The sequence below is a fragment of the Lepisosteus platostomus genome, chromosome 27 (assembly GCF_059453375.1).
Source record: "Lepisosteus platostomus isolate fLepPlt1 chromosome 27, fLepPlt1.hap1, whole genome shotgun sequence".
Classification (NCBI taxonomy): Eukaryota; Metazoa; Chordata; class Actinopteri; order Semionotiformes; family Lepisosteidae; genus Lepisosteus; species Lepisosteus platostomus.
The window spans coordinates 8,474,888-8,493,356 of NC_142637.1; the positions used below are offsets into that span (position 1 = coordinate 8,474,888).

The window sequence follows — 18,469 nt, forward strand, 5'->3', positions numbered from 1 at the left end:
ATCTACAAATACAACAAATGGAGATTTAAGCAGAATAAGTAAAAAAAAGCGCTATTATAACAACACCTGGAATCTCCCTTTTACCGTTTAGTTACTGATATGTTAATAGTTCTGCAGTTACATTTGTTAAAGGGATAAAAGCTATGTACATAAATGAATAGAACTTTTGACACAATAGCTGGGAGAACTGTCCCAGTTTCAAAGCCTTGACAAGCAAAATAAATAATGTTTTAGAAAAGCGCACGTCCCTAACAAACACGGGATTTGCAGCCTGAAGATCAGGAATCCCGAAACTCTGGGACCTTTGCCAACATTTCAATCTCATAAAATCCCAGGATTAGCCCTGAAAGATTCCCCGGATTTGGGGGATTAGCACACTGTATTCCATTATCTGCATGAACCCGGAGCTTTCCCTCGCCACGCCGGGCAGACCGGCAGCTCCCAAACCCGGCCCACGACCCCGTCCGACCGTCTTCCCAGAACTCCGGCTCAGCACCACCGTTGAACTCCGGAATTCCGGCGTCTCGGACCGCTTTGGGAAAGCCCCGTTCTCCCTGTGGATGCTGGCTTGGTGCTGCGGGCTCTGATGGGAGAGAAATCCCATCCTCCGCAAAGGATGGATCAGCCTTTTCCTAAAAGAGCTGGATTGGGGGGGGGGGGGGGGAATCCGCTGTAGAACTGGCAATGGCACCGGGAATATCGACTCCGGACCTGAAGCACCTGTCCGGCACTGCTGGTGGCCCCCCAGGGGATCCCCAGGAGGGGGATCAGGCTGACTGACGCGCAACACTGCAGGGAGGACCGGTGGGAACAGCATCCCAAACCCGCGTGAACAAGCTCATGGCCTGCTTTTCCTGCTCCCATCAGGCCAAGCAGCTCTGTCACCCTGCAGCTCCCAGCTGGCAGCCCCACTGGAGCCCAGCAGGTGTGAGCCTGGCCAGTACCTGGAGGGGAGACTCCTGGGAAAGCTAAGGCTGCTGCTGGAAGAGGCGTTAGTGGGGCCAGTAGGGGGCGCTCACCCTGCAGTCTGTGTGGGTCCTAATGCCCCAGTATAGTGACGGGGACACTGTACTGTAAACAGGCGCCGTCCTTCGGATGAGATGTAAAACCGAGGTCCTGACTCTCTGTGGTCATTAAAAATCCCAGGGTGTCTCTCGAAAAGAGTAGGGGTGTTACCCCAGTGTCCTGGCCAAGTTAATTATTACACACCTTTCACAAACGACTGAAAAGGCAACAGGAGGCAGGGAAGGGATTGTACTTAAAGTCCCTGTTGTGATACCTCCGTTTCAAACTTCCAAAACAACGCTGGTCAGTTCCGTCCAGAGAACACTGGAAAGGGTCAGCCTGAAGCATGCAGCGGCCATCAATCCAGCCGTCCACCTGGGGCGGGGGGGGGGTAGTGTCACCGGATGCATCCCGACCCTGTGAACTTCAGCAGGGTCAGAGGTCAAGGGAAGTGGGCCATTAATTCTTGGACTAGACCTTCCAGAGACGGGATATTTGACCTCAGGGTTGCCCTCCCCAACATTCAAACCAACCAACCCCCCTCCCCCCCCTGCAGCTGAGAAAAACCTGGAATGGACTAGACTCCTGTGCAATGGGGGTCTTTATCCATTTCCCTGCTCTGTCGGAGATCCCCAAGCCAACCCAACCTGAAAAAGCTACAGATCCGCAGGGGAGCTGAAGACCTGGGGGACAGCAGCTGGGTTCGCCAATTAAATCAATAAATTAAATTACGTCACTAGAAGTCATGACTGGGGGACACGTAGCAGGCCTTGGGACTCTCCAGGCCAGTTTTAGGATCATGCACTTGTAGGTTTTTCTATCCAAAAAGTCACCATCAGAGCAGCCCTCAGTTCCCTGGAAACTCCTGCCTGGTCTCTTCGATCACACAAACTACTGTGCACCAGACGGTCCCATAGGGTCAGTCTTGCACCTGATCTAAATGAGAGGGAAGCCAGGGCCCTCTGATATTTCTCATATCGGTTTTACCGATATCCTGGTTAAACCGAGGTCTGTGGTAATTAAAAAAAAAATCCCAGGGCGTTTCTCGAAAAGAGTAGGGGTGTTCCCCCGCCGTCCTGGCCAAATTTCCCCCTGGCCTTTACCAGTCATGGCCTCCTAATAATCCCCATCTCTGAACTGGCTTCATCACTCTGCTCTCCTCCCCACTGAGAGCTGCTGTGTGGGGAGAGTTCTGGCGCATCATCCAGGTGGGGCTGCACACTGATGGGTGTGGAGGGGATCCCCATTACTTGTAAAGCGCTTTGAGTGGAGGGTCCAGAAAAGCCCTATATAAGTGTAAGCAATTATTATTATTATGTTGCAAAGAAAACGGACAGTTTTACACAGCCCTTCATGAACGCTACACGAGCTGCATTTGCGTCTTATTTGAAGAAAAATGGCTCGGAGCCAAGAATACATGTTTCTTCTGAGGCCAGGACGCGCCACCTCATCAAGACACCCTTCTCTGCCTCTGCCACGCGACTGCGAGAAGCTCAGCGTGTTTCAAATCCTCACCCTTTCCTGCACGTGTCCCCCTGGGGCTGGAGAACGGAGCCCCGCACCAGACAGCCACAATAATAGGACTGATGAGAAGGGGACAGACCTGGGCAACAGCGCTCCCCGAACTCCTGCATTGGCGGAGGCAGAGGTGAGAGGTCAAAGTGTCTGGGCACAGCCTGGAGCCCAGGACCAAGACCCACTGGGAGACCGGAGAGCTAAACCACGAAGCAGGAGACGGGAAGAGCTGAGGAACGAGGCAGCCCAGTCGCGCACTGCGTCGCCTCTCGGCCGCGCTGCGCAGGTACGAGCACAGTGGCTGGCAGCCGGTTCAAACTGCGGCAACACAAAACAGGTGGCTCACTCAGCATCTTACCTTGATAGAGCCCCCTGCCCCCCTCCGAACCCCATCACAGCCGATCACAGAAATATACAAAACATCAGTCTGCGGGCTGCTGGGATCTCTTCATCCTGTGACTAACGCACAAGGCAAGCCAAGCAGCTCTTATCGGAGTGAGAGAGGAGATAGGAGAAGCACTGGAGGATCTCGCCTCAGGGAACTCCTCCGACCTGCTGCACGATCAAGACACCCAGAAACTACGGGGCCACCGGCGTTTGAGAAACAACCACAAGGCAAGACCGACCACTGCAGAGCTTGTGCAGGACAGCACGATACACCAAGACAGACAGAAACACTCCCCCTGGACACACTTGCACAAACTTCGGAACCCTTTCCCCAGTGCCTGGGGGTCTGCATTATGGCTTTGAGGAATACTGAGCGAGCACCATGAAGTTAATTTACATGATTTGTGTTGCTGTTGTAACCTACTAAATTGGCAAGAGTTGGGGAAACAGTATGCACCCTAATCAACACAACAGCCACACCCACCCGACCACACCCCGTCCCCCGCCCTGCGATTGGATTGGATAGAAGAGCCGTCACTCACGTAGTCGTGAAAGGCCTTGGCTTCACTGGAATGTTCGCAGGTCTCCCGCCGGTCTGGGGCGGCACAGTACAGGTCCCAGAATACACTGCAGCAGGAAGACAACACTGTGAGGCAGGCCGAGCTCTGTCGGGCGTTGACATCATCTAGCTTTTCAGTTCCGTTAAGCTGCATGCACGAGTGAAATTTGCATGTCGGCTCCGAGACAAAAACATTCAGGAAAAACTCAAACACAGAACAGCAGCAGCAACAACAACAAGTTAAATCACATACAAGTCAGACAAGCAGTGTGAAAAGAGGAATAAAAATATCAGTGTGAGTCAGTTGTAGAGTTCAGTAATCTGACAGCTCTTCTTCAAATGCCCCGGTTACATCACATTTAAACAGGAAGAGCAGACATGAAAAGACAGGTTACCCCCCTCTAAGAAACTGTCCAGCATGTTACCCATAAAGAAAAAAAAACATCAACACTTTCACACACCAGACATGCTCTGATCACACCAACGGTGAACCTCCGATTCCGCTTTTAAATGTTTTGGAATTAACAGTGTCAGTATTTGCAACTAGGACATTTGTTTAAAACTCCCAGAATGCACAGGCTGCAAATGAGCCCCCTTTTTAAAACAGGCCTGGCCATGAGCCCCAGAATTCTCACAAGACTCCGGGGAACGCATAGGGAAAATCGAACGCCATGAAAAAGTTAAGGAAAAGGAAAAATTAAGGAACTGTCATTTTATTTGCACGGACCGATCTGCTCTTTTGGGGGAACTCAAAACAAAAAGAGAGCGATGGCCAGGGATCAGCTGCCGGCCGATCCTGGGAGAGGAGCACACTGGGATGCTGTATCAGGGGTCCCGGCGACTGCAGACTCGAGCTGTCCTCTCTCATCGAGAGCCTGTCCAAGGAGCTGCACTGACAGTCCCAGCTCCGGCGTCCAGGCACCCCTTCTCCCTCTGCCGCTCGCCCTCTGGGGTCCCGCTCAGGGGCCCGGGCTGGAAACGCGGGCGAGAGGGGGCGGGAGCTGCAGCCCACCTCTCCGACGGCGGTCCAGAGGCTGCAGATCTGGCAGGGCCCGCGCTGGAGGGAGACGCCGGGAGGGGCTCAAATTGAACCGACCCGCTGGAGACCCGAGGAGAGGCTCGCCCCTGAAGAGCTCCGAGCAGGGGGCGGGGGGCTCAGGGAATGCTGGGAAGGGGGTACGGGCTGGGCCAGGCGGTCCCTTCTGAACATGAGCAGCAACCTCGTGTCGTGGGGGGGGGGGGGTCAAGTTTGGCCACAGGTGTTTTGCCAGCAAGGGGGTCAAGGGTCGCCTCCTGCGGACTGAAGCATTCCGGGAGGAGAGGGCAGGAAGCTGAAACCGAAACTGCAGCTGAAATTCCAGGGCCCCTCGTCCTTGAGCACAAAACGGAGAGCCGCCATGGCACGCAGATGATCGCGAGGCCGATCGGGCACCTACACCCGCATGGGGCAGGGCCTGACGCAGACGTGGTGCACGGCGGGGGGGGGAGGGACAGCGTGCACTTTGCTAGGAGGGACGGATTCTCTCGAAGAGGGACAAAGCCAAAGCCATCGGCAGTCTCTCGGACGGCCCAGAGAGCGCTTCTGCTGCTCCGCAGGCTTGCGAAACACCCCCCTTTAGGCTGAACCAATGCATTCGGCAGCTGAATCGCAAAAGAAAACTACATAGGAAAGGAGAGGAAGAGCGGGACGGATAAGGACAGAGAAGCGACACAAGGGCCTGAAACTGGAATGCGTTTTTTTTTTCATCCAATTCCTATTCTGTTCCCTGGAAGTCACAGGCCGGCCCACAGGGGGTTCGTGCCGAGCTGCTGTGAGAGGTCAGACATGACCACCAGCATGATCGCCATGGCGGAGGACAGCTATTAGGCTTATTAAGAGGAGCAGGATCTCAGAACAGCACCGCACTAACGGGTAGGGCTAGTGACACCCCCAGGCCCAACTCCACCCCCCTGCCCCCAGGCCCCCCTCTGACCCCTCCATAAACTTCACGGCCCAGTAACCCTCTGTCCTGGGACGACTGACTCCTCCTCCTCCCCCTCCCCCCCCCGGCCATTCAGGTCCCCTTCCAAACAGGAAACAACAACAGCAACAAAGGGAATGCGAGAACGAGGGGGGGGGGCGTGGGGATCAGGGTCTGGCTGTTTAACACAAAGGAGCCTGGAATGTAAGGAGTTAATCCGTTTTTTTCCCTGCTCCGCTAACAAAGGCCAGTCGGAGACAGAGGTTACAGCAGGGAGAGGGAGGCTGGGCGCTTTCCCTAACCATCTGGACACTGTGGGAGCGGGGGGGGGGGAGTGATCTTCTCCGCGGAGAAACAAGGCTCCCACGTCTCCCTGGAATTCCTGGCCCAGACGGACACCCCACACCTTGGGAGCGGACCCCGACAAGGGGCAGGGAGACTTGAGCTGAGGTAGCCCGAGAAGCTCAACTGGTAAAGGCGTGCGGCTGAACGTGGGCAGAGCTTTCTGAGCCCGGGTTCGAGGCCGGGCCTGTGACGGGGGTCCCCAGAGCGGCTGAGGCCTCCCAGGTGCTTGTGTAAATACACGCCGACAAGGGTAACAGGGCAATGGAAACGAATGGGTCCGGATCCCAGGGTTCGACTCCCAGTCAGACATGCCTTCCCCAACCTGAGCTTGAGGCCTGCAGGCCGGCGGTGTGGTCAGTTAGTGACGCACCTCTCCTCCAATCACTGCTGACCTGGTAGTAGGGGGGCGGTGCTGCTCATGATGTGTTCAAATGACTATTGGCTGGAAGGTGGGCGGGGTCAGAGGAATCCGCCTACACTTCCTCATTCTCCCCCGTGTGCGGCGACGGAGTTCGAACCATGGAAGACGCACAACAGTGCCAATCCGGGTAGATATAGAACAAAAACACTGCAAAATTTAACTAAAAGGAATATATAACTGATTTATAAATCGACTGCGCCCTCTTTTTTCCCCTCCATGAAATATCTAAGAGGATATATATATCTAAGTAAGAGGAAGCTAACCTGTACCTGTTTGGTCTGCTCGGGCGTCAGAAAACACCATGAGATTTGCACAGCAGATGCATATTGCCACCGTTCTGATTTCACAACACTGAGATGACAGGGTTCTCAGGATCCCGATACCTACCACCACCATGAGTGCAGGAATCCAGGGGGCTCCCCTAGCGTGATGTTCTTTTCCCATCGGATCTACAATAAAGGAATGAGAAACGTAAGGAAAACGATGCCGGCGAAGCAAATCTGACTCGGTTCGACAAGCCGTTTGCCCACATTCAGGTTTCTCCAGCTGAACAGCACCAGGCACAAGGCATTCAGTCTCATCTCATCACGATCAGAACCGCCACAGACGAGAGGGGGCCGTTGGGCACGACATGGTCATTTGGTTCTGCAGGACTCTGGCCCCAAGAGCAAGGACCAGTTAACAGACCCATAAAGAATGAAATTCTCTGCAGCTTCTGTCCAACATCCATAACACTACAGGGGGAACATGCAAATTCCACACAGACTGTTCACCCACACTGGAATCAAACTCAGAGCAGTAGTACTGAACACCATATAACTGTGACTGGCCAAAAGTTAATTTCTCTGCCTCTCTCTGTGCACATCAGAAGAAGTATACTGTTCTCCTGCTTCTTCAGAACCATGCAGATTGTAAAAACTGGAACGGAGCTTCAAAAGCTCCTCAGGAATATTTATGTCACCCAACAGCTGGAGAGAAACCCGGAGTCCCAGCACCTGACTGAATGACCCGACATGGACAAAGTTCTCCAATTACCTCACTGCAGTCTGGGCACTCTGCTCCCAGCACCTAAAGAGGAGTGCTCTTCTCTTTGCAAATCTACCCGTGAACCTGAAGAACAATTTAGTTGTTGAGGATGAAAGGATGCCGTTCTGTTTGGTATTTAGTAGTTAACTAATCCAAGGATCTCATCCAGCTGCTTCAGAGCACTGGCTTCAACATGGCTGGGTAGCGTGTTCCCTTCTCCCACAACCCTCGCTGTAAAGTGTTACAAGAGAATGGAAAAAGTAAGAAATCCACTTGGTTTTTTCACAGGTGTAAGAGGGAAAGAAATGAGGTTTTAATTCACTGTCTGGACCAGTAAGGGGACTGGATGAGCCAGTAAGCGTCAGACCCTGCCATGGCCAGGCTATGCATGAGTTTCTGTCAGCGAGCGGTGCATTGCTCAATTTCACAGGCATGCAAGAAGAGCACCACAGCACAGTCCAGTAAGGGTTTGAGCTGAGTTTAATTGTAATAAAAATGGCCACTGCTGGAGAGCACTGATGGAGACACACACAAGGGGTATTTCCCCACAGTGCCCCCCAGCTGCAGCAGTGTTACAGGGGGTAATGCAGTCTGAGTCCAAACATGTTATTGCCACCAATGGGGGTTTAAGAGTCTGCATTCTACTACATCTACCTGATGATGTTATCCCACCTTTCAGCTGTTTCTGAGGAGTCACGTGCTACAGCAGGTGTCTGTTTAAAATTCCCTCACGCCAGACCAGGAGTGATGATCCCAGGCCTACAATCTAAACCCAAAGCTAAGCCCCTCACCCAGCGCTGTGGGTCGCCCCAAAACCAAGGGGGCATGTCCACACATCTCTGTGGAACCGAGTCTGGACAAACAGGCAAACCCCAAACCGGGTGAGAATGTGACCGAACAGGAGGACAAAGGTCTTTGCGTATCAGGGAGACAGACCCAGCAGTCGTTCTGCACATAAGAGAGTGGAGGCTGGTTTATCCTGCTACAGGCAGTGCTCCAAGTCTGAAGGCAAGGAAAAAAACAAAACAAATGGCTGCAGGGCAGCTTGCTAAGAAGGAGAAGGAAAGAGGGTGAAGTTCACTTTGGCTCTGAAATTAGAGATCTGTGCAGGCTGGCTCCTTGTGTTGGCTGCTTGGGGAACAGGACCTGATCCCCTAATTATACTCCATCGCCGCCCTGCAGGAAGGGCAGGGAAGGGCAGGCCCTATACTTGCACTCTTCTGTATAGGAGGGCAACTTTTTTGCTCCCCCAGAAAACTAAGCAACTCAAGGACAGCAGGAGGAGAAGAGAAGACCCTCGCTTCTGGGGGGGGGGGTTAGGGGCAAGGAGGAGGAAGACATCAGGACTGCTCAAGCAGAGGGACCGCCAGTCGAGTGGGCAGAGTGGTGGAGTATAGGGGGCACCGGGAGCAGAGGGGGCACAGCCGCAGGTGATGGGGGGGCACCGGGAGCAGAGGGGGCACAGCCGCAGGTGATGGGGGGGCACCGGGAGCAGAGGGGCCACAGCAGGTGCAGGGCTGTCTGTGGTGCAGCAGGATGCCCATGCTGGCACCTAAGAGGGTCTTATTGTGTGGCCTGTCAGTCAGCCCAGTCAGGGTCATCCCGCCTGGCAGCCAGGCAGCCCAAACAGAGGACAGAGCTGCCCGTTGATGTCCTACGACAAACAGCTGCATCGACCCTCTCCTGTCCTTCCTTCCTCTCTGCACGAAGACGCGCCGTGAGCACTGCTAACCGGCAACAGCTCTTTCATTCTCCTGAACAGAAGCACCACCAATTAAAGAAACAGCAGCAGCACAATAACGAAGCTCTTACAAACATCATTCTAAAGGTGTACTGTCTTTGAATTTCACGACAGATTATCCCTGCGGGGCTGGTGGGGCACACCATCCAAATGAGCTCATGGGGCCGATCTGCCCCTTCCTCTTGCATCCTGACACGAACGTGTTCAAGCCGTCTCCCGTAACTCAGCAGTAACGGGTCACAAACCGCCGATATCCACCGCCTGCAGGCTGACGCGGGAGAAAGGAGCGATCAAAAGATGCAGAAACTTTAGAGCCAATTTCGCTTGTGCTGACGGGGTGGAAACGCGTTACTGCTTTGAATTATGGGTGGGGGCTTCAAAACAGTAGCTGCACGGACTTGTCGTTCCTCTCCTCCAATCCTGCGCAATGGGGCGAGGACTTCCGGAAGAAGGCTGGGACAGGGTTAGGTGCACGTCTCACGCCTCGTTGAAGAACCCCTCCTCAATTCACCGACCCCCCCCCATCGGTACCCTCAAGGAGGCGCCCTCCTGCAGACGTTCGGGGGCTCCTTACCTCCGACAGGAAGGTCTGTGCCGATTTCTGGGCGCCCACGTGCAGCAGATACTCGTAGACGTACAAGGCCAACCTGCAGGAAGAGGAGAGAGGAAGAGTCAGGGGCTGGGCGGCTGCAAGCCGAGCGCGCTCACCAGCCCAGCCTCAAGCGTGCACGACAGAGATTACTGCCCATCTCTGTGGGAAAATCTCCTCCTTCTACCGCAGCAGAGACAGAATTATCCGCAGTGAGGACCGCATACAACACCTCGCCCCTGAACTGGTTTCCATTCAGAAAAACCATCAGGCCGTGACTCTGTAACAGATTCGCGAACACGGCCCGTCAGAATCTACTTACTGGTCTTGGCTCCACCCCCGAGGTCAAAATGGAACTTATTTACTCATCTGAGCCCCTCTTTACGAGACCTTTCGCTGGGCTTTGAGCCATCAGTCAGAAGAGAGGAACCGATAGAACCCCCCAGCCTGCGTTTCCTCGAAGGCAGGGACTTTAAAAATAGCAACGCAAACAGCGCCGAGGAGTTTTACAGGCCTGATCTTTCTTCGCCCAAGGGAGGAAGGCAGGTGCGATTTTAACGCCCTCAATCGCCGCTACTGGACTCCCTGTACGGACGTGCATCGCTGCCGTACAGCCGAAACCGAATCGAACATCACGGAGTCAGTCGATTTGCCAAACCACAGAACGCCCAAGGTCAGGTCATGACCCTGCAAGTATTCCCAAGTCCAAATCAGCCGGGACCCGCTGTATCCGACTTGGACAGTCCAGCAGCAGCGGCTTCTTTCCCAGGCTTATCCGAGGAATCGCCCCTTTCAGGAAGCGGAGCGGCAGGACTACCGGCCCTGCAGGACGGAGCCGTTCGGGACCCGGTGCGGGCAACACCGGATCCTCCACCTTCCGGGCAGGGGAGGAAGCGGAACCGAGACGCCAAGGCGGAACGGGCACAGACACGGCCCTGCCTGCTCCCAGCATCCCAGCACCGGCAGCGCCCGCCGCGTCAACCGGATCGCAGCCGCCTTGGAGCCGAGGAACGGAGCGCGGGGACAGGCAGGGCAGAGCCCTGAGCTCCCTTTCCACTTCTTCCAACAGGCAGGTCAGTCCAGGACTCCAGGCCCGCACCGGTGCCCCCTGGGCCGAGTGAAACTTCCATCGGGTACGCCGCCCGGCCATCCCTCCCGAGAATGAGCCGCCGGGTGCCAGCGCCTCTCTGGATTTCACTCCCCGTACGGATCGACAAGGACAGGGGGAGGGAGGGGGGCTGCACAGCGTGCACACCGCCCCCCAAACCACGCCCCCTGCCTCCCGAACCCCAGCCCTTAACGAGAACAACCCCCCCAGACATTGCCAACTTAAGCGGCAGACTGACCGGAACCCGTGATAGGGGTTCCAGAACAGTGCACACTCCCCCACCCCCCCCAGCTGCAGGAAGCCCCCCGACCTCAACCGGACGGGCCTCGCGCCATCCCACAAGCCACTGCCAAGCGAACCGAGCCCCTGCAGCAGCAGCTGCAGCCTGGGCCAGGCGAAGATATTAACGTCAACAGGGGGCGCCGACACACGAGTCCTCTCACCCACGCGATATCGCCTCTGCCTGCGGTGGCGCTGTGCAGAAACGGAGAGGAAGCCTGCGCGGGCAATACCCACCCACTCGTGCCACGCCGGCGATGGGGCACCTGCCCACTTCGCCCCACCCACACCCACCCGCACAGGAGGACAGGGGCGTGCACGGCGACACAGAGCAGAAGAAAGACCTGTCGCCTTCTCGTCAGCAAAGAGGAAAAGGCCCAATTCACGCTGGGGGTGCTTCAACCACAGGGAATGAAATCGGGGGACCGAGGGGGGTCCCAGCCTGCGGTCCTCAGCGTCCACGCCCTCACTCGGCGCCCCCCCCACCCCACTCGGCTCGGCACCTGCCCACAGCTCCATCCGCCCGCAGAAACGGGGCTGCTGGGGACCGTCTGCACACAGGCCCCGTGGGTCTCCCGCTGCGTGGCACTGCTGCGCCCCAAAGTTCAGGGGCCCTGCCTGCGGAGAAGCTGGGGGAGACAATGTCTCGAGGACGTTTCCTCCCCGGATTCACAAGCGTCTGTGTAACACGGGGACCGGGGACAGAGGGCACAGGAGCCAGGTCTACAGCCAGCCCGCACTGCTCCTAACGCAGGGCACCCAGGGGGCAAGGGGCTTGAATCAGAATTATAAATCCTTTATACAGCTCTTTTCTGGACACTCCACTCAAAGCGCTGTACAGGTCATGGGGATCCCCTCCACACCCACCAGTGTGCAGCCCCACCTGGATGATGCACCAGTCCGCTCCCCCACACACCAGCTCTCAGTGGGGAGGAGAGCAGAGTGATGAAGCCAGTTCAGAGATGGGGATTATTAGGAGGCCATGATGGGTAAAGGCCAGGGGGGGAATTTGGCCAGGATGCCCGGGTTACAACCCTTCCTCTACCAATTCACATACACACCCCCCCCTCCCAAGAGCACCACAGTGTAGAAGACCCTCCTGAATCTGGCTCCCCCCCCCCACCACCTCACTGCACCCCACTACAGTGGAACTCCAGCAGCCGCAGGGCCCTTGGAGCTAAAGAACCCGGGGGCCAAGCAGGAGAAAAACCCCCTCAGGAGATTAAAAATGATTCAAAAAACGTCTCGTTAAAGAAAAAAACAGAGAAGGACAGAAACGGTGCTGGTGATCTCCTGCAGGGCAGCCCAATGCACAGCACTAGGATCCGCTCCAGGTTTACAAGGGTGGATCAGAGAAGTTCCACAAGCACGTCCTTCCAGTCCATATCCAGTCCAGGCAGAGCCGTCCCGCGTTGTGAAATCAAAGCAGGGTGGCTTGTTTTGTGAACATGGATATTCTTTGGCCCATGTGTCTGAATCATGATATTCAATTCTGCCACCTTGACTTTTTTTCAATCAGAATCAGGCTAAACCTCCCTGCGGGGGTCACACAGGGCTCCGAGATTCCCGCGTGAAGCCGCCCAGCCTGCCCTCGCCGCAGACGGGAGCGTCTCTCTTCCGCGTTGTGCTCGGGCAGCTGGCAGGCCTGGCGCGGGGCCCCAGCCCTCGAACCCGAGTTCCAGCGCTCAAGAAAAGAGCTCGGCAAAAAGCCCGCCAGCACGACAACACTACCGTGTCCCCACCAGGGGGAAGACCGGCAGCAAGCAGGGGAGTAGCAGCAGTCAAGGATCTGGACTGGAGGGTTGCGGGTTCAAATCCCACAGCGGGGGCACAGCCGTTTTGAAGACTTCAGCAAGGCGAAGACCACTCGAGCAAACCCCCTTCTCCTATAGCTGGGCCTCCAGGCCGTCGTATCAAATGGGACTTGATCTGCAAGTGACTGCCCTGGTTAAACAGAGATTTCCAAATGAAAAAACAACAGCATCTTGAGAAACAGTGGCTCTCTGGATGGGAGACAGACATGTTCCTCCTCCTGCTCGATGGCTCCGCACCGCGAAACGCCTGCCTCAAACACCCACAGCCACACCCGGGGATGTCAACCTGTGGGCCCTCACAAACAAATGCAATCTGCAACAAACGCCTGCTTTTATATCATTCCTTTACCGAGCTACTAACCGGCCTGACGGCGCGATCCAACTAGATACCCGATTTTTCCGGTGGGGGTGTGGCGCCCCTCAAAGGCGACGAGCCCCCCCCGGTCTCCACAATCGCACCGCCTGGTCTCGAGCGAAGAGCACAGACCCCGCTTAGTCAGGGCTTTTCAGGGTACAGTCCCTCCTTGCATCCCGCCGAACCCCCAGTATTCTGGGGGTCCCCCTCGCCGCTTGCAGAACAGACTCTGCACAGCACGCAGAACCACACTGTTAGAACCACGCTCGGCCCTACCTCAGCAACCTTGACAACAGCGGCTTAACCAGGTGGATGCTGCACATTGGTGGTGGTGGAGGGGATCCCCATTACTTGTTAAGCGCTTTGAGTGGCGTGTCCAGAAAAGCGCTATATAAGTGTAAGCAATTATTATTATTAACCAGCTAAGCTGTACTTCTCCTACAGCCACAGAGAGCTCCTCAACCACACGAGCTTCATGCCTACAGCAGATCAGGGGGGAGAAAACGCCTGAGCTGAATTAAGGGTTGACTTTATGGGGGCCAGACTGATCCAGCCTTTCAAGAGTGGGAATTGAGCCCATGGAAAAGAGCCCTGCTCTTCCGGACAGCCATGGGATCTTTGGTGGCCAAGCCGTCAGGACCAGACATGGTGGCCCTGATCAACAAACCGGGGGGCTCGGGTGGGGAAATTCTGGTCACGCAGGAAGAGCGCCTCCTACTGGTCCACCACCGCCGCTACCACCACTTCCGGCAGCAACCTGGTTTTCCCTCGGAGGCCTCCCAGCCCCGTATCAACCAGAAACGGCCCAGCTGGGCTTCCGAGACCCAGAGAGGCCGGGCCACAGGGAAGTAAGAGTCCTGCACGACCGCAAGCGGGCCGGAGCCCAACTTCCAGGGTTCTGTCCGGAACTGGGCGGGTCTCGAGGGATTCAACAGATCCAGCCCGCAGTGAGCGCCCGAGAGCTGGAAAACACCAAACCAACGCTCGCTCTTCCGGCAGGACTTTACGGATTTGTTCGAGTGACGCGGAAGGTTTCAGGAAACAAGGTGGCGAACTGCCGCAGCGCCCCCTGCTGGTACAGGTCGGGAGTGGCGGCCTGGCGCCAGCCTCCTGCGAACTCTCCCAGACTCTCATTCCGGACCGCCCCCCTCCCGAAATACACTTTCCCCATTTCGACGAGGAAGGCCCGATGCGATCGCGGCGAGGCGCTGTACTAACGAGCGAGGTCGCCTGAAGCGGGCACCGGCTTCCGAACAGGAAACCACTCCGGGGGCACACCGGTCGGACCGCCTGCCGCGCTTCGAAGCGGAACGAGCCCACCCCAACGGCCCCCGTGTGGCACGGCGTCGCAACCAGCTACCCCACCCCGTACCCCGGTCCGCTGCAGGCCGGCGCCTTTGAGAAAGGCTGAAAACGTTTTGAAAAAAAAAACGTCTCTGCCGCACAGGGAGAACATTCGCCGCACCGTGCACGATGCCCCAGCTGCTGGGGAACCCCAACCCCCCCCAGCAAGGAAATGGAGGGCAGAGCAGTGGCTCTGTGGCTCGGGATCTGCGCCCGTGGCTGGAAGGTTGCAGGTTCAAATCCGGCAGAGGAATAATTATTATTATAATAATAATAATAATAATAATAATAATAATAATAATAATTGCTTACACTTATATAGCGCTTTTCTGGACACTCCACTCAAAGCGCTGTACAGGTAATGGGGATCCCCTCCACCACCACCAGTGTGCAGCCCCACCTGGATGATGCGACGGCAGCCATAGTGCGCCAGAACGCTCACCACACATCAGCTCTCAGTGGGGAGGAGAGCAGAGTGATGAAGCCAATTCACAGAGGGGGATTATTAGGAGGCCATGATTGGTAAGGGCCAGGGGGAAATTTGGCCAGGACACTGGGGTTACACCCCTACTCTTTTCAAGGAATGCCCCATGATTTTTAATGACCACAGAGAGTCAGGACCTCGGTTTTTACGTCTCATCCGAAGGACGGTGCCTTTTTACAGTATAGTGTCCCCGTCACTATACTGGGGCATTAGGACCCACATTGACCACAGGGTGAGAGCGCCCCCTACTGGTCCCACTAACACCTCTTCCAGCAGCAGCCTCAGCTTTCCCAGGAGTCTCCCCTCCAGATACTGGCCAGGCTCACACCTGCTGGGCTCCAGTGGGCGGCCAGCTGGGAGCTGCAGGGTGACAGAGCTGCAGGGTGACAGAGCCGCTGCCTACATCACCCTGTAAGGTGAAGAGGGGGACCTTCATCCACACTACCCGCTAGAGCTCCCGTTCACAGGGACCAATACAAGCCGCCCAAACCGCGATGAGTATTTCAAACGGCATCTCGTACACACTGGCCGGAGAGGAAACAATATCCCCACTCGAGCTTCACACTTCAGTCGGACAGGCCCACAGGAGGTGCCTCTGCTGCTGTTCCGGACGACTGGAACTGAAGTGAAAGTAAAGCGTTTTGCCAGGGTTTTTTTTTTTTAATGAAGAGTCCCAAGTGAACTTATTCAGCCTGACCCGCTGGCGAGACGAGGTGGATTTGCGTGGGCAGGGCAGCGGAGTGGAGTGGAGTGGCGCCGGTCCCGGGCCATTCCTCGTGGGGGGGGGGACACACGCCGGTAACACTGCACCGGTCCCGTTTGATGCGAGTGAAATAAAGACACGATCGCCGTGTTTAGCACCGAGGCGAAGTCAAAAGCACGGGAGACCAACTTTTCGATCCGCGGCAGAAGACGAAGACGAAGGGATTTATTACACCTTAAGGGCTCGAATGTGAAGCATCTTCCAGCTGCCGGCTGTTTCTGATTTCTGACTCGATATCTCCAGATTCCTGGGCCAGGATGAGACGCGCCGGGTGTCGGAGGGAAAGCCGCCTGAGCCGAGACCCGGGCGCGCTGCCCGGCAGGAGAGTCACCCGCCGAGCGGGCCACCTTCCCCGGCCATCGGCACCGCCGCGGCGCGGCTCCCGCGTCACGCCCCCACGGGCGGGCGAGCCCACTGAACCCCCGGCTCTTTCCTCGGCCCAAAGACCTCGAGGGCTGCCCCGCGACGTCAGGATTGTTCTCGGGCACAGAAAACAGACCCGCAAACATACCCACGTTCACGTGTATCAGGAAGCACAGAGACGGGGTCCCTTCGCGTGACGGCCAAGCATCTACCGTGAGGAGGCTCTCCGTACTGCACACCTAACCTCCAGGTTAAATCCCGATTTGCAGTCAGGATTAATGCCCTCTTGGCCCCATCGACGCGTAATAATACGCCATCAGTACCAACCTCATGCCCGCGACTAAACTCCTTCTCCAGCCGGACAGGAGCGCTTCACCGAGGACCGGGAAACCTCCCTTTCCTGCGCTTCTACACATGTGCCCGCGGGCAGCGCGCAGCGGCGAGCTGGACGCTTTATAACGGATTAAAGCGCCGCCCCGGAGCAGCGAGTCTGGCGGGGTACCAAGCGAGGGCAGCCCCGTGCCGTGCGGCTCGCGCGCGCGCGCGGGCGGGCAGGCGGGCGGGCGCGGAACTTTCTCCCCCGCACCTCGTGCCGCTTCGCCACCCGGCTGCTGCGAGGAGCCGCGCGCGCTTCCTCCCTACTTTCCCCACAACTTGCACGAGGTGGACTGCGGGAGCGAGCCGGGTGAGCTCCGACTCCTCATCCCGGCCGGTTTCTGCAGGGGGGAGGGGGGTGGCTGTCGAACCCCGCGTTTTCCAAGGCCAGATACCTCGAAAACTTGTAAACTTGCGTAACGCCATCAGCATCCTCAGGTGCCGACTGGCGTCTCCATCCAAGCTCCCTGCGCCCAGCACCCAAGGCTCAAACGCAATTTTCCTGATTTTCCGCGCTGCACCGACCTGCACGATGAAACGGGAAAGACGCTACAGTCTGAGCAACTAGGGAAAACTCCAAACTTGTGCACGTCCGCTGAGCCCCTTCCAAGCTCACAGAATGGCATGTGGAACGCCACAAAGTCATCCTAACGTTTGAGGAAAAACACAGATGACTAAAACACCAAGGACTGTTGCTGTGGGCACCTTTTCTGTAGCCTAATTTTCACGTGTGCGCCTGAACCGCTAAGCACACGGCTGATGCCGATTCTCGGGCATGAAACAGCGCTACTGGCCGGTTTCTCTCTCGCTCTTCACCCCACTGACTCCGCTACAACAAAGACTCTCCCGGAGAGAGAGAGAGAGAGGGGAGGAAAAACACAACTTCACACAATAAGCAAGGGGCCGAGAAGCGGGGAGGCGAGAGAGACTGCCCGCTGTCTGTCCCGGGATCCCACACACAACCCAAAAAAAACCCCAACAACCCGCAGACGCGAGCCGGGCATCCCCCCGAAAACCCCGTCCGCGCTCCCCGCCGAGGCCCCTAAAACAAAACAGAGCCCCCCAACCAGCGCCGTGTGCGCCGACCCCCGAGCTGGCCCTTCTGCAAACCCACCGGGCAGGCGCGAAGGGACAAGACAGCATCAGTTGTTGGGGTTTTGCGTGTGTGTGCGTGTGCAGGCAACTGTTAAAGAAACCCCCCAAAAACGACTGATCACCAACGAAGAGACCGACATTAGCCAACAACAACAACAACAACAACCACCGCCGCCGCCGCCGCCAGCACCACAACAACAACAGAAGCAGGAGCAAACAGGCGGCAGCAGCAACAACAACAACAACACAAAGTTGAACTAAACGCCCCGCACACAGGCAGAAAACTGCACGCCCGCCCGCCAGCGTGCAACAGCACGGCGCAGGCAACACACACACTGCCCCCTTTAAAAATAATGGTAGCTACAGTTCAGAAAGTCCCGGCGTGAGTCGCGATACAAGGTAAACAGTGCGCATTTCAACTTACTTCTCCCGTGCCTGGCTGTCTGACGGAACCGCGGAGCCTTTGCCTTTGGCGTACATGCTGGATTCTGGTTGAAGACTTTTCCCCCTCTCAGCACCTGTCAAAGAAAGCGGCCACGGGAACACGTTCTATCTCCATAGCTACCCCCTTTAGTGTTTTTTCGCTCTGCTCTCCCTCTTTTTTTTTTTTACATCTCCAACATTGGCCACAAATCAGGCACAGTTTCTACCGGGGGGAACTTGAAACAGACCGCTGGTGAAATTTTTTTTTCCCCTCTACCGGCGTTCCGGGAATGCGGCCGCCCTCCCGCCGCTGCGGAGACGGGCAAGGGGGCGGGGGGGGGGGGGAGGGCGCGAGCGGGGCTGTTCTTAAAGGGGAACGGCGCGATTTTTTTTTTAATGTTTTGGCTTAAAGTTCGCTTATTTAAAAAAAAAACACTACCTTAATGACTGAATTAGGACGGCGAATTGCAGGCTACCGTTTGCTTGATGCTGGGGTTATTAAGTGAAATAGGAAAAC

General features: G+C 56.4%; 1 protein-coding gene across 7 annotated transcripts in view; it reads right to left on the reverse strand.

Annotated features, from left to right (window-relative positions):
* Positions 1–18,235, reverse strand: part of ssbp4 (single stranded DNA binding protein 4) — a 71,664-nt gene extending 53,429 nt beyond the window's left edge. For 3 of the 7 annotated variants that reach the window (XM_088621933.1, XM_088621940.1, XM_088621934.1), the window contains exons 1-4: positions 17,954–18,233; positions 9,535–9,607; positions 6,581–6,642; positions 3,450–3,534 (exon numbers count right to left, since the gene is read on the reverse strand). In XM_088621933.1, the coding sequence (XP_088478059.1) occupies positions 3,450–3,534; positions 6,581–6,642; positions 9,535–9,607; positions 17,954–18,009 (276 nt within the window). In that variant the 5' untranslated portion in view covers positions 18,010–18,233. Of the gene's footprint in view, positions 1–3,449; positions 3,535–6,580; positions 6,643–9,534; positions 9,608–17,953 lie in introns of all 7 variants that reach the window. The other 4 variants (XM_088621939.1, XM_088621937.1, XM_088621936.1 and 1 more) reach the window with 2 other exon arrangements.
* Positions 18,236–18,469: the final 234 nt, after the last annotated feature.